Source organism: Felis catus, chromosome D2, assembly GCF_018350175.1.
Source record: "Felis catus isolate Fca126 chromosome D2, F.catus_Fca126_mat1.0, whole genome shotgun sequence".
NCBI classification, from domain to species: Eukaryota; Metazoa; Chordata; class Mammalia; order Carnivora; family Felidae; genus Felis; species Felis catus.
Genome location: NC_058378.1, coordinates 55,536,720 through 55,550,240, shown reverse-complemented (window position 1 = coordinate 55,550,240; position 13,521 = coordinate 55,536,720). Strand labels below are relative to the sequence as shown.

General features: G+C 45.7%; 1 protein-coding gene across 2 annotated transcripts; it reads left to right on the top strand.

Moving 5' to 3' along the window:
• Positions 1-82: 82 nt before the first annotated feature.
• On the top strand, positions 83-13,244 carry OPALIN (oligodendrocytic myelin paranodal and inner loop protein). Of its 2 annotated transcripts, XM_003994254.6 has the most exons (6): positions 83-825; positions 3,507-3,542; positions 7,661-7,696; positions 8,699-8,818; positions 10,192-10,248; positions 12,623-13,244. In XM_003994254.6, exons 1-6 carry the CDS (start codon positions 823-825, stop codon positions 12,797-12,799), a joined length of 429 nt encoding a protein of 142 aa, XP_003994303.2. In that variant the 5' UTR covers positions 83-822; the 3' UTR covers positions 12,800-13,244. The 2 variants fall into 2 exon arrangements, with proteins under 2 accessions (XP_003994303.2, XP_019669184.2); XM_019813625.3 differs by lacking the exons at positions 3,507-3,542; positions 7,661-7,696 and having other exon boundaries at positions 84-825.
• The last annotated feature ends 277 nt before the right edge of the window (positions 13,245-13,521 follow it).

The following is a 13,521-nucleotide window of genomic DNA, read 5'->3' as shown; positions in this document are numbered from 1 at the left end:
ATACCCAGAAAACCCCTCGACATACAGGAGCTGTCAAAAAGATTTGTTGAATCGTGATGAATGCATTCATTTAAGTGACCAAATGTCTTGGTCATAATTGTGTTGTTTCGTTGGCTTGGGACTCCAGCTCTCTCAGTGTTTTAAAGAAGCAAACTCTTAACAAAGAACTCATACAAGATATAAAGCAGTCCATGTCAGCGGCTTCCTCCAGCTCTAGGAAGGTCCCCACTCAACACGCAAGAGCAGAAGGGGGGCGAGGTCAAAGTCCCCACCAGGCAGCTCATTGACCAGGGAGTGTGTTCACTGCGGTCCCTCGAACACAGAGCAGGCTCCAACACCGTCACACGGGCATCCTCGACGTTGACGCTGGTGGGGTGCTGACCCCATCGTTGCCGGGACAGCGGTCAACACCGAAGCCTGCAGCAGGGGAGGGTGCGGCCAGCCTCGGCCTGTGTAACCCATTGTTTGTAAAGAGCCACTGGCCGCAGAAGCCACCAAGCTCTCAAGCCAGCCGTGGGTTCTTTGCTGAGGAACGAACCTGGAAAGTAAGAGAGAAAATGAAAACAAGGAGGGAGGCTGACCCGGGCCATACACGGTGACCATGAAGCAGGACGCCATCTCCCCGACGGGTGGGCGGAGGACTTGGCTACTCCCCTGGCCATACAAGGCTTGGCCAGAGCTCTCACGGGGCCACACCCCTTGTGTCACCCTTGCCCTCCCAGCTGGGTGCTCTACAGATGTGAGACACAAGCCAGTAACACCAGCAAGAAAGGAGCTTGCCGAGGGCGGCGTCTGGAGAAGGTTCTCGGGAGGCTGTCAGAAATGGTGAGTAAGGCTAGCATCTTTTCTCACCCTGCCTTCCTTCCTCACTATAAAAAACAACTCCCAGGCATTTAAAGCTCACATCTCGTACTGCAAACGTGACTCTACTCTGGGTGCTGTGACTTCAAGGGACTTGGTGTTTTATTATTTTCCTATAAGCAAAATACTAATCATTAAATCAATTCTCCTCTAATATTTGCTGATCTCATCTTTCATTTTAATATTAACATTTTGCCTTTAAACCCCCCCAAACACACACACACACACACACACACACACACACACACACACAACAAGGGCGCAAAGCACATGTTTCAGCTAAATTCATTTCCCAGTTGAAGCAGGGGGTGTGATCCCCACCCTTCTCACTTGCTCAGTCCGCCTTCCGTTACGTGATCTGCGACATAGATACTGGCGAGTTGCATTGGAAGTGTTCTGATTTTCTTACTGACTTGTGACACATTTTTGGGCGTGACTCAATCAAAAGAAGTTTGCTAAGTTAGAAGAGGCTTCTGTGGCTCCTTTGTTAAAGAGGTTATTAGAAGGAGATGAATTCTGGCTTTGGAGTTAGGAAGATCCATGATCTAACCAGACCCAGACCACTTGCCAGCAACCTATCTTGGTCTCGGTCCCCACACTCACCCCGTAGGGACGATGGCCTTCCCCTTATGGGGCGCTTATGCATGCGGTGTCTGACACACAGTGTCCCCTCAATAACAGTGAGTAATTATCCTGTCTCTCCCTCCTTCCCCTCACAAATGGCAAACTCCTAATGAGTGACACTTGACCAGTGAGCTCCTAATGTGCCTTCATCTGAAAATATTGTATGCTGCTTAGACCAGCAATAAGTGTATTGTGGCAAATCCCTGTACTTGGAATGTTGCTAATCTATGCATGCAATTCCATCCAGTAGGAACTTCCCAAGTGGCTTCCCTGTGCCCTGCTCCATGCTGGCCAGGCCTTAAAGAACGTGACACCACGTGACTCCCCCCACCCCTACACACCTAGAGTATTTTACAGTTTGGAAGGAGCAGTTACAGATGTTGTTTCCTTTGGGCTTATCCTGCGAGATGGGCAGGGCGAGTTAACATTATCCCTCTTTTAAGGATGCAAAAACTGAGCCTGGGAGAATAGAGTTGCTGGGAGGAAGTGGAGACCAGAGAGTCTGAGTCACTTTTCCAAGGTCACACAGTTACTAAGTGGCTGCGTCTGGACTGGAATCCAGATCAGGAGACTCCAAGCCTCAGCCCACCCAGCTGCCTCTCTGAAGGGTACTGTGTCAGATTCTCCCCCCCACCCCAAATGTATGTGATGTTTTTCTTTCCACAAGGGCACCGTACTGTGTCTCTACAAAATATGAATGTCTTTCTGGAATTGGCCAAAATCTTCGTCATCCAGATATTGATAAACAGCACATGCAATGGCCCACTTGCTGCCCCCCCTTTTGCTTCCCCCCAAAGGAAGCTTTGTCTTGGGCCTGCTGACATCAGTACCCAGTATTCACTGATGAGATAAGGCTCTGGGCAGCTGTGTTCAATACCGTGACCACCGAGAGTCCTTGCAGCATCTCTGGGCTTGGTTGGTATTGGCCTGAAGGGCAGTGGTTAGGAGCCTTGAGCAAGAAGACCCCGACCTAAGGTGGCCCAGATATTCCTCTTGCTCTAACATTGTCCCAGAAGAGTGTCTATCTTTGTCTCGGTAAAGAGCAGCCTGAAAGAGTGGCATTGGCTAGCCCAAACTGTGGTGACAGAGCATGGGGAGAGGGAGGAGGAAGGAGCCACTGGAGGCTCTGGGCAGGCTCACGACTTGGCGCCTCAGTGAGCTCACAGTCCTTCAATATGGCTCCACATTTGGGGGAGAGGTGAGGTTGGGTGCTGAGTGAGGGGGTATGCAGAGGGTTTACCCTCTCCTCTGTTGTCCTGAGTAGCTGCACTTCAGCCCGGAACCTGTGCCTGAGACTCAGCACAAACTAAAGTCTTGTCTTTCTCAGGTTCTGCCTCCTGGGAATGGGGTTAAGGAGCAGGTGTTCTTGTTGGAGCATGACCCTTGTGGGTCTTACTTCCTACCCCCAACAGAAAGTACCAAATGCTTTTAAACTCACACAATTCCCTTGGGGCGCTTGGGTGGCTCAGTCAGTTGAGCATCTGACTCTTGATTTCAGCTCAGGTCATGATCCCAGGGTCTTGGGATCAAGCCCCACCTTGGGCTTTGGGCTGGGCATGGAGCCTACTTGAGATTCTCTCTCTCTCCCTCTGCCCCTTTTCCCTGCTCTCTCTCTCTCAAGTAAAAAAATTAAAACGCACACAATTCCCTCCCTAAAAGGAGTTCTGGGAAAAACAACTTTCAGCACTTTGCTGAATTTTTAGTACTGTCTTTGCTGCCCTCTGGGTTGGGACCCCTCAGCCAATCACTGGCTGGCCCCTTAATCTGACCTTGGCTGGGGATCTGAGGAGGGGAGAGGGGGTTGAGGTTGACTTGCTATTGAGGGAGGAACTCCTGATCCCAGCCTCCTCTGCTCCCTTTCTGTCTTTGGAGACCGAGATTGGGAGCAGAAATTGGGAGGTGACTGAGCCTGTGGAATTAGTAAGTTTTCTTGTGACCCACCAGGGTGAGTGACAGTTGGTAGGGGGTCTGGAGCCTGACTGACCATTTCTGGAGCCTTAGTATTTCCTTCTCTCCTCCAGAGTTTCTCACTGAACTTCACACTGCCGACCAACACGGTAAGTGCAGCAGGCCCTGGGCACCAGGCAAGTCAGCACATCTGACTGGGGGTGGGGAGGGGGGCAGAGCATATCACACAGAGCTCACGCCAGGGGATAAGTGGCCGGTTGTCAAAGGACTTATGAATAGTTGGGGGGGGGGATGCCACTGAAACAAATGTTTTCAATTATAAGAATTATAAATACTTTTTTTTTAGAAAGAGAGAGTGTGAGCAGGGGAGAGGGGCAGAGGAAGACAGAGAGAGAGAGAGAGAAACAGAGAGAGAGAGACAGAGACAGAGACAGAGAGAGACAGAGAATCTTAAGCAGGCTCCACACTCAGCACAGAGCCTGATGCAGGGCTCGATCCCACGACTCTGGGATCATGGCCTGAGCTCAAATCAAGAATTGGAAGCTCAACCGACTGAGCCACCTGGGCACCCCTAAATAAACATTTTAAAAGGAAAATAGAAAAAAATCAAAACATCTAAATTCCCATCAGCGGAAAACCTTGGTGCTTCTCCTTCTAGTCCCGTTTGACTTTACATATATTTTGACTTTTGTTGTCTCTGTACCACGCATGATTTTATAGATTCTGTGATAAAAATTTTCCATCAGCCTTTATAACCATAACTGAGGATCGTCACATGGTATTCCTTCAAGTGAATTATCTCTTTAATCGGTTAACCACAATTAGGAATAATTTTGTCATAAAAATCGTTATAGCTAAATCCTTGTCTGCATTTCCTTAGTGTATGTTCTAGAAGGGGCATTGTTGGGGCGACAAGAATGAACAGTTTATGGCTCTCGAGTCTGGCCTGTAGTTGCAAGTCACACGGAGATTGTCCGTTGATGATGGCGTATGGTCTCAGCCCATAGCCGCTCTTCTGTCTTCTGTCCTCCTGTTGTGTGGAGATAACGCAGCCAGGGTTGTTTTCTGACCAGTGGTGCTGCTATGATGGAGCTGGGCACTTTCCCGGCCCAGATTTTTAGTGGGTTTAGCTGTGCCAAACTTTTCTGATAAGTTACATGGTGACTCAAAGAGAATAAACTGCATTTACCTGATTGGAGGATGCCTAAGCCAGGGTTCATTTAAAAAAAAAATTTTTTTTTAATGTGTATTTATTTTTGAGAGCGAGAGAGAGAGACAGAGCACGAGCGAGGGAGGGGCAGAGAGAGGGGTAGACAGTTCATTTTTTTTTAATGTTTATTTATTTTTGAGACAGAGAGAGAGCATGAATGGGGGAGGGTCAGAGAGAGAGGGAGACACAGAATCTGAAACAGGCTCCAGGCTCCGAGCTGTCAGCACAGAGCCCCACCTGGGGTTTGAACTCATGAACTGTAAGACCGTGACCTGAGCTGAAGTTGGTCGCGTAACCTACTGAGCCATCCAGGTGCCCCGGCCAGTGTTCGTTTTTACTGTAACTTGGGGACACAGCCCGGAAAGCAGTGGAAAGGTGCCACCTTGTGACTCACGGCCTGCCTTCTGATGCCCGCTCCCGGCCACCCTGGATCTCTGTACCTCACCTCCCCGGGCACTCACCCTGCCCTCCTGGCAGAGGCCTGACTTGCTCTGCTCCCTGCTTCAGCCTCTGCCTGTTGTCCTCACACAAACGTCCCTATTCCTTCTTCACCTGTCAAAACCTTGTAATGTGGACACCGCTGGAACATTCCCCCAGCTGGTTTTTCCCCCAGAGAAATCAGCAGGTGTATAGAGACCCCAGGTTCTGTCTAATCCTGGCTTGGCTTAGCCTATGAAGGTAACTCAGAGAAGCAAGAGGCCATTGCTCGGGGCAGCGGTGGTGAGTGGGGGGTAGGGCGGATGCCTTTATGATGCTAGTCGTCACCTTTTGTAGTACTTTCTTTGTTAGTAGCCCATTTCTCTGAGGACTGTCCCCTCCTCCTATGTAGGGCAAACGACCATCCCGGTTAGTCTGGGGCTGTCTGGTTTCAGCACGGATGTCCTACATCCTGGGCAAGTTCTCCAGGTGGTTGGTCATCCTACCCAGCAGTTATATTCTCCTGCATGACCTCCCCTTGTGGTGTGAATGACCCGGAGTGCCGGTGCCCCGGGAGGTAGGGGAGAGGTACACCTGGCTCATCAGAGCCTGTCTGCAGGGGGTTTGGAACAGGGCACACACGCAAGTCGGTCTCTGCTGAACAGTACTGGAAGGTCAAGTACAAACACTGGGTTGGGGTGCTGCATTTGGTCATGGAAGGCAGTGTAGCACCGCGGTTAAAGGCATGGACCCTGGAGCCAGAGCACCTGGCACCCATCACTTAGGGCTGTGTGACCTCACACAAGTGGCTTCACTTCTCTGTGCGTCACTCCTCTCATCTGTAAACCGGGAGTCATTATTGTCCTTCTTCACGAGCTGTTGTGAAGAATAAATGAGCCAATACAGGAGAAGTACAATTAGTAAGTTCTCCCTAATTGTGAGCGGGCACAATTAGCAGAGCAGAAAAACCCATCTGGAGACAGAAAGAAGGAAGCAAACAGGCAGAGAGGAGTGCATGTGAAAGGTTAGGATGCCCAGGAGAGATGGAGAGATGGAGAGATCCCACAAGGGATGGCTCCAGTCCCCAGAGAAGCCAGATGCCCGCTGGCCTTTGGCTCCACGTGGCATCCCGGCATCTTTAGAGGTAACTCTTTTTTTTTTTTTCTTTTTGCCAAAGCCAGCCCAAGTGAATTTCTAAAATCTAAAGACAGAACATCTTGGGGCGCCTGGGTGGCACAGTCGGTTAAGCGTCCGACTTCAGCTAGGTCACGATCTCTCGGTCCGTGAGTTCGAGCCCTGCGTCAGGCTCTGGGCTGATGGCTTGGAGCCTGGAGCCTGTTTCCGATTCTGTGTCTCCCTCTCTCTCTGCCCCTCCCCCGTTCATGCTTTGTCTCTCTCTGTCCCAAAAATAAATAAACATTGAAAAAAAATTAAAAAAAAAAGACAGAACATCTTACCTGAAACAATATTGGACTCTTCCACCGCTCTGAGAAACAGAACACTTTTGGCAGATAGCAGCATTAAAGTGGTACTGAGGGGCGGGGGGGGGGGGGGGGAGTCCGTGTTTAGGTAAAAGTGTAACCATTTAAGTATAAATCCCCCCTCTGATGGGAGCTCTTTGAGAAAGAGACCTGGGCTTGGAATTCAAACACCCAAGTGAGATTCGATTTATGGTTACCCCTGCAACCTTGGGAAAGACCCATCGCTTCTCTAAGATCTATTTCATTTTCTGCGAGATAGAGACAGTAAGTAAAAGCCCAGGCCCCAGGGGCTCCAGCGTGCTCACTGAGGCCGATGATGAAGTAAATGACAGGTCTGACCAGAACTTTGCCAAGTTCAAGGGAAAGACAAAAGCATACACTTCTGGTGCTCACTGGACCCTCATGACAGCCCTAGAGGGAGGTACTAACATCCTTATTCTGTAGATGAAGAAACGAGGCCCTTTCGCCTGAGTTGAGAAATCACCATTTAACTCTGGACAAGTGTGAGCCAGGGACGTATGCTTTTAACCTCACAGGGCACAACTTAGTGTAGTTTACGCCGGTTAGTGGCTAACGTGGAACTCCGTCCCTTGAGATTTATTGATCTGGGCAAGACTCTCACCTGAAATATCTCATAAGTGGATGAAATCTGGTTCCCCCACTTGAGTGGAGCTATGAACTGGTCACATGTATTCACAGAGATTCACAACTTCAGCTATCCCCCAAAGCTATTTGCTTTGTTGCATATTTGAAAACAGGTAAGGCTTCCTTAAAGAAACTTGCGTCCACCAGTATCAATATTTGTTTCCTTTCTAGCAATGGGCACAAGTGGTCCAAAGCCTGATGGAAAGGCTGTGGGGGCTAGGGACAGAAGAAAGCTTTTTTGAGTTGTAAAATGCTTTATTGCACATCCACAGGGTGAATAAGAAAGACACCACCAGAATTTCTGAATTCTCTCTCCTTATAGCCAAATTTCATTCCTTCTTACCTAGAAAGCAACCAAGAAAGGTTCTATTTGGCAGTTATTGCCATATGTTATTTTCAATAGAAAGTTTAGCAAAGGGGTAAACTTGCGGCATGATCGCTTAACCTTTGATGGACTGCCTTGTATGATGTGCAGATTTTGTTTCTTTAAGATGTGTGTTCTTTTTTCACACAGACTTCCTCCCCAGTTGTAACAGGTGGGAAAGAAGCAGTAAGTATATCCCGAAATTATGGAGCCTTGGTTTGGTCACTTATAAGAAGGAAATAATAATGTTCCAGCCATTTCCTACCTTTGTTTTAAAGATTAAAGTTCGATACGTCAGCTCAACAATACGGCTCAACAATTATCCTTATGACCAACTCAGCTTAAAAACGAAGGAGAGCATGCAAAAGTCACAGACTTTGTTAAGCAGGAAAAAGCTGGACACGAAAGAGTACATACGTTTCACGTGCATCTAGATGATGCGGGCAAACAGAAGCAAAACTAACGTATGGCGATGGATTTCAGGATAGTGGTTACACCTGCTGGGAGTATGGGGCGGCTTCAGGGCTTCCGGCAATGTTTTGTGTTTTCATCTGGGTGCTGGTTACCTGTGTGAGATCATCATGCGAAAAGTCATCCAGCTATATATTTATGATTTGTATAGTTTCCTGTATGTACGTTATATATGAGAGCTGAGCGTTTATAGGGATTCTGCAGATCATCTTTGATATTTCCAGATAATCTATAAATCTGAAAACTTATGTGGCTACAAGGATGGCTGTTTCCACTCAGACTGAAGCAAAATGGACATTTGAAAATTAATTGCTTAATGCATATACTGTAAATGAATTTAAAACTTCACGTCCGAATGATGTGGAATATAACTTTTCACTTTTTGCCACATTGATAGGTTAAACTAGCATCTAATAGCTGTTTCGAATTGTTTCTCAGCTTTTGCTATGTTGATGAGACAGAATGGCCTGTTCATATCCTTTGCCCATTTTCGTACCTGATTTTCACCCCTTTTCCATTGGTTTAAACCGTGTAAATTAAGTCCACGAGTCATTTGTCACGGATGTTGCCAACATTTTTTCACAGTATTTTATTACCCATTGATTTGGTATATGACACTGAGAGGCCATGTGGGGGGTTGCTTTGTTTTATTTTTAATCAATGGAACTTTCCCTTTATTCTTGGAGGAACTGACTCTGCCCTTCTCTCTTTTGCCAGGACTGTGGGCCTTCTCTTGGGTTAGCAGCCGGCATCCCGTCCCTGGTGGCCGCAGCCCTGCTGGTGGCTTTACTGTTTATACTGATTCGCCGAAGAAGCAGCAGCAAGGAGTCCGCCGAGGTGATCAGCAGCTTCTTTGGTTCTAGATGTAGGAGCAGGAATCAGTATTTCAGTGAACTGGCTTTGGGCTGAGGGTGTCAGAATCCAAATCTGTTTTCTGGGGACACGATGGTGAACGTTCCTGTCCCTCCATTTCTATCGCAGACTGAAGATAGTACGCTCCAGGCAGAGCCGATGTGTCACACAACCTTCGCTTCAGGAAATCTGTGGCAACAAGGATGGTGTCTGGGGTGGCAAAAAGTGGCAGTGGAGGGGGATGTGTGTTGCCATGGCAAACGCACGTCTGTACCGTGGGTGTGTTCTCTAAAGTCGAGAACCAAAAGGGCGCGGGCTTCATAAAGAGGGTGGAAATAATCTCAGGAAAGATAGGAGGTGAACAGGTGCCGACATGTCTGTGGTGAGGACATGTCCACGGGCCTGCGGCTCTGTTGCCCTTTGCCCTTTTTCTACATCTGAGCACACATCAGTCACAAGGGAATCTACCAACTCCACCCCTCCAAATGCCGGATTGCTCTGGAGACCGTGCTCAGAAGTCAAAGGCCCCCCCAGACCACTATCCAAGAAGCTTCCGTGGTTATAATACAACGGTGTCGTGTGGACTCTGGGTTCTAATTCCGTCCTCTATTCATGAACAGTCCTGGTTGTTCTCATATTAATAAACGTTAACGTGAGATAGACAATCGAGGCTCTACCCCGGGCTCTGCCACTTTATGAGTTATATGATCCTGAACAAGAGCTTCCACATTGTCTGTGCCTTGGTTCACTCTACTCCAAAATAGGGCTCAGAAAAACTGCCCTCCCTATTTTAAGAGGTAGGCAAAGTTGTCAAGATGGACTAGGATTATGGTTGTAAAGATGTGTTGACAAGCTGTAAACTTTAAACTTTAAACATATTAAGACATATTATGGTTGTTGGTGGTGTTGTTAATATTTAAATCATAGCTTCTTCAATGCACTTCAAAATCATCTAGGAGGCTACAAAAATACCAATCACCAAAACCGATTAAATTAGCACCTCTGGACAATAGAGCTACGGCATGGAGAATTTTAAATATATACTAAGGTAAAGAGAATGATATAATGAACTCAATTATCAAAACGTGGCCAATCTTGTTTGACCTCTGCTCCCACCCACTTCTCCCCACTGTCAACCTGGGATTCTTTTCGAAGTAACTTACAATGATATTTCTCATTTATGGAATTTTTGAGGGGGTGGTTATTATCTGTTTGCTTACTTTGTTTTGTTTTTAAAGCTTTCTGATGATTCTTATGTGCATGCAGGTTTAAGAACCATTGGTTTTAATCATGGTCACGGGCGAATGCTGGGATCCTTCATTTATTCTTTCCTTTTAAATGTATTTTTACCAACTTAGGAAAGTGAGAGGCCATGTGAAATTTCAGAAATCTATGACAATCCCAAGATTGCTGAGGTAAGAACTCTTGTTTAAAATCACTGTAGATCATTGATACAGTAAGCAAGCTAAGGGTTTTTAAGCCGCCCACCTACAGGAGAAGTACCGTGCAAGCACGTGTAGAAAAGATGTAGCCCAGGGAAGCTCAAGCACAAAGGAGGTTCTCACTGTGTGGTTATTGGCTGGACAGGAATTCAGGGTTGATTGAATATTAGAAAGCCAATTTAGGGACACCTGGGTGGCTCGGTTAGGCGTCTGACTCTTGATCTCAGCTCAGGTCATGATCTCACAGTTTGTGACATCGAGCCCTGCGTCGGGCACTGCGCTGACAGCAAGGAGCCTGCGTGGGATTCTCTCTCTCTCTCTCTCTCTTTCTCGCTCTCTTAGCCCCTCCCCCACTCATGCTCACACACTCTCTCAAAACAAATAAACTTTAAAAAAAGAAAATCAGTATTATTTATTTCACTGACAAATTGAAAGAGAAAAATTGTGTGACCATCTCAACAGAAGACAGTCCAAATAAATTAAGCAGCCATTTGTGATGTGAACTCTTAGCAAACTGAAACTAGAATAGGAACTCCCTTAACCTGAAAGAAGACATCTTTTTTACAAATTTACAGCAAACATCATATCTAAAGGTAAAATATTAATGAATTCTCTTTAAGATTGGAAACAAAACAAGGATGATCTATTCAATACTGAATTCTATTCAGTACTGTACTTTAGGTCCTAGCCAATGCAGTAGGATAAGAAAAAGAAGTAGAGGGGCGCCTGGGTGGCTCAGTCGGTTGAGCGTCCGACTTCGGCTCATGTCGTGATCTCGTGGTTCATGAGTTCGAGCCCACGTCGGACTCTGGTGCTGACAGCTTGGAGCCTGGAGCCTGCTTCAGATTCTGTGTCCCCCTTTCTCTTGCCCCACCCCGGCTTGTGCTCTCTCTCTTTCAAAAATGAATAAGCATTAAAAAAAAAAAAGAAGTAGAAATTAACTTGAGAGGGGGAGATTCTTTCACAATGTGTACATATATCAAATAATTACATCATACTCCTTAAGCATCTTACAATTTTGTTTGTCAATTATACCTCAATAAATACTAAAAAAGAAATAGAATAAAGAAGAAAAAGAAATAGAAATTGTAAGACTGGAAAAGAAGAAACAGAATGTCATTATTTCCAGATGATATGATCATCTACATAGAAAAACCAAAGTATCTACAGATAAATTATTAGAATTAAGGAAAGACTTTAACAAGTTGCCTGGATATGAGATCAATATACAAAAGCAATTTGCATTTCTAAAAATCATTAACAACCAATGGAAAAAGTAATTTTTTAAAATGCCATTTTGTAGAGGTATTAAAAATATGTAGACTGCTAAGGAATAAATCTAACAAAAACTGGAACCCCTTTATGGGGAATAATAAAACTTCAGTAAAAGGTATTAAATAGGACCTAAATAGCGGGAGTTGCATACCACGCTTCTGGATAGAAAGACTCAAGAGGTAAAGATGTCAAACAACCTCAAATCAATCTCTACGATAAATACGGATTCCAATATAAATCCCAACAGATTTTTTTACAGAGAACTCAATAAAAGGCTACTAAAATCTGTATGGAAGAAGGCAGGGAAAAAATTTTAAATGGCAATGAATGGACAGAATGAAGAGAAAACAAATAAGAAGATGGTACATTTAAACTCAACCACATCAGTGAGTTCACTAAATGTAAATGGTATAGGGACACCTGGGTGGCTCAGTTGGTTGACTCTTGATTTTGTCCCGGGTCATGATCCCAGGGTCTTGAGATCAAGCCCTTCATTGGGCTCTACACTGAGCATGGAGCCTGCTTGAGATTCTCTGCCGCCCCCCTCTCTCCCTCCCTCCCTCTACCCCTCTCCCCTGCTTACACTCTCTTCCTCTCTCTCTCTCTAAAAAAAAAAATCTGCAAAATATTTTAAAAAATGTAAATAGTCTAAATATCCCAATTAAAAGGCAGAGATATAAAAATCACAATTTACATCAGATTGAATATAAAAACAAGATCCAACCAAATACTGGCTGGAAAAACTCAATTTAAATATAAAGACACTAATAACTTAAAGGTGAAAGGAATGAAAAAGAAATACCATGCTAACATGAAACAAAAGAGAGTGGAGTGGCCAGAAAAAAACCTGCCAAGGCACTAGACTTGGCAATTATAGGCCTCTCCTCATTTGTTTTCCGTCTCTCAAGGATCACATCCTTTCTTGCCTGATGTCCAGCGTCTTGAAAACTTGTTTTAAATGTTTTTTCGGACTTCTGGTTGTTTCAGGCGGGAGGGTAAATCTGGTTGCTGTTTGGCCAGAAGCAGAGGTCTTTCTTTGCTCTATTTTTGAAAACCTGTTTGTTTTCTCAAGAATCCTAGGAGGTCACCCACACATGAGAAGAATATTACGGGAGCAGAAGAAGCCCACATATATGTGAGGACTGTAGCAGGAAGTGAGGAACCCATGCGTGACACTTACCGTCCTAGTGTTGAAACGGAGAGAAGACGGGGATTGTGGTGGCTTATGCCCAGACTGAGTCTGGAATGACGCATTTCAGTCAAGGAGAAGATATGGAGCTGGAACAGAGCTGAAAACCCATGGATTTTTGCTCGGAGTGAGGAGAGATGCCAAGCTGCTTCTTAACCTATCTAAATTTCATGTGTAGATCTGGAAAACTTTCAGGTTGGTTTGTCTCTGTAGGTGACAGAGCTAAAGGTTCATTCCAACACTCGGATCTTGTTGTTTAATAAGCAGTGAAGCACCAAGTGAGGTCCAGAAGGAGCCCTTTGATCCTATTCCTGACCTATGCTTTTCTTTTCTTTATGATTTTGGGGAAGGGACTTGATTTCTGTGTGTTTTGCCTTATCTTTTTTCACATCTCTTTTCTCAAAAAAAAAAAAAAAAAATCATCAGACCTGGCTTCTGTGGGAAGGTTGGCCAAGGTCAGCATGGTGCAAGTTGGGATATAAATAAAACTTAAATTGGATTATGAGGGGAAGCAGTTTCTTATTTCTGAACATCTCAAGGTAGAAATCCTGTGGAGCCATATGTTCCCTGACTACAGGGGTAGCACATGCTCCCATTTGTGTCTGTGCTCAAAGAGTATTTAAGGAAGGCAATTCTGCAGTAGACTCTCTCTCCCTCTGTGTGTGTGTGTGTGTGTGTGTGTGTGTGTGTGTGTGTTGAGGGCAAATAGGGTGGAGTGAAGGCAAAGGTCGTTCCAGGAGATTAGAAATGAGGGCCATATCCATTTTGTGAGAATGGAGAGA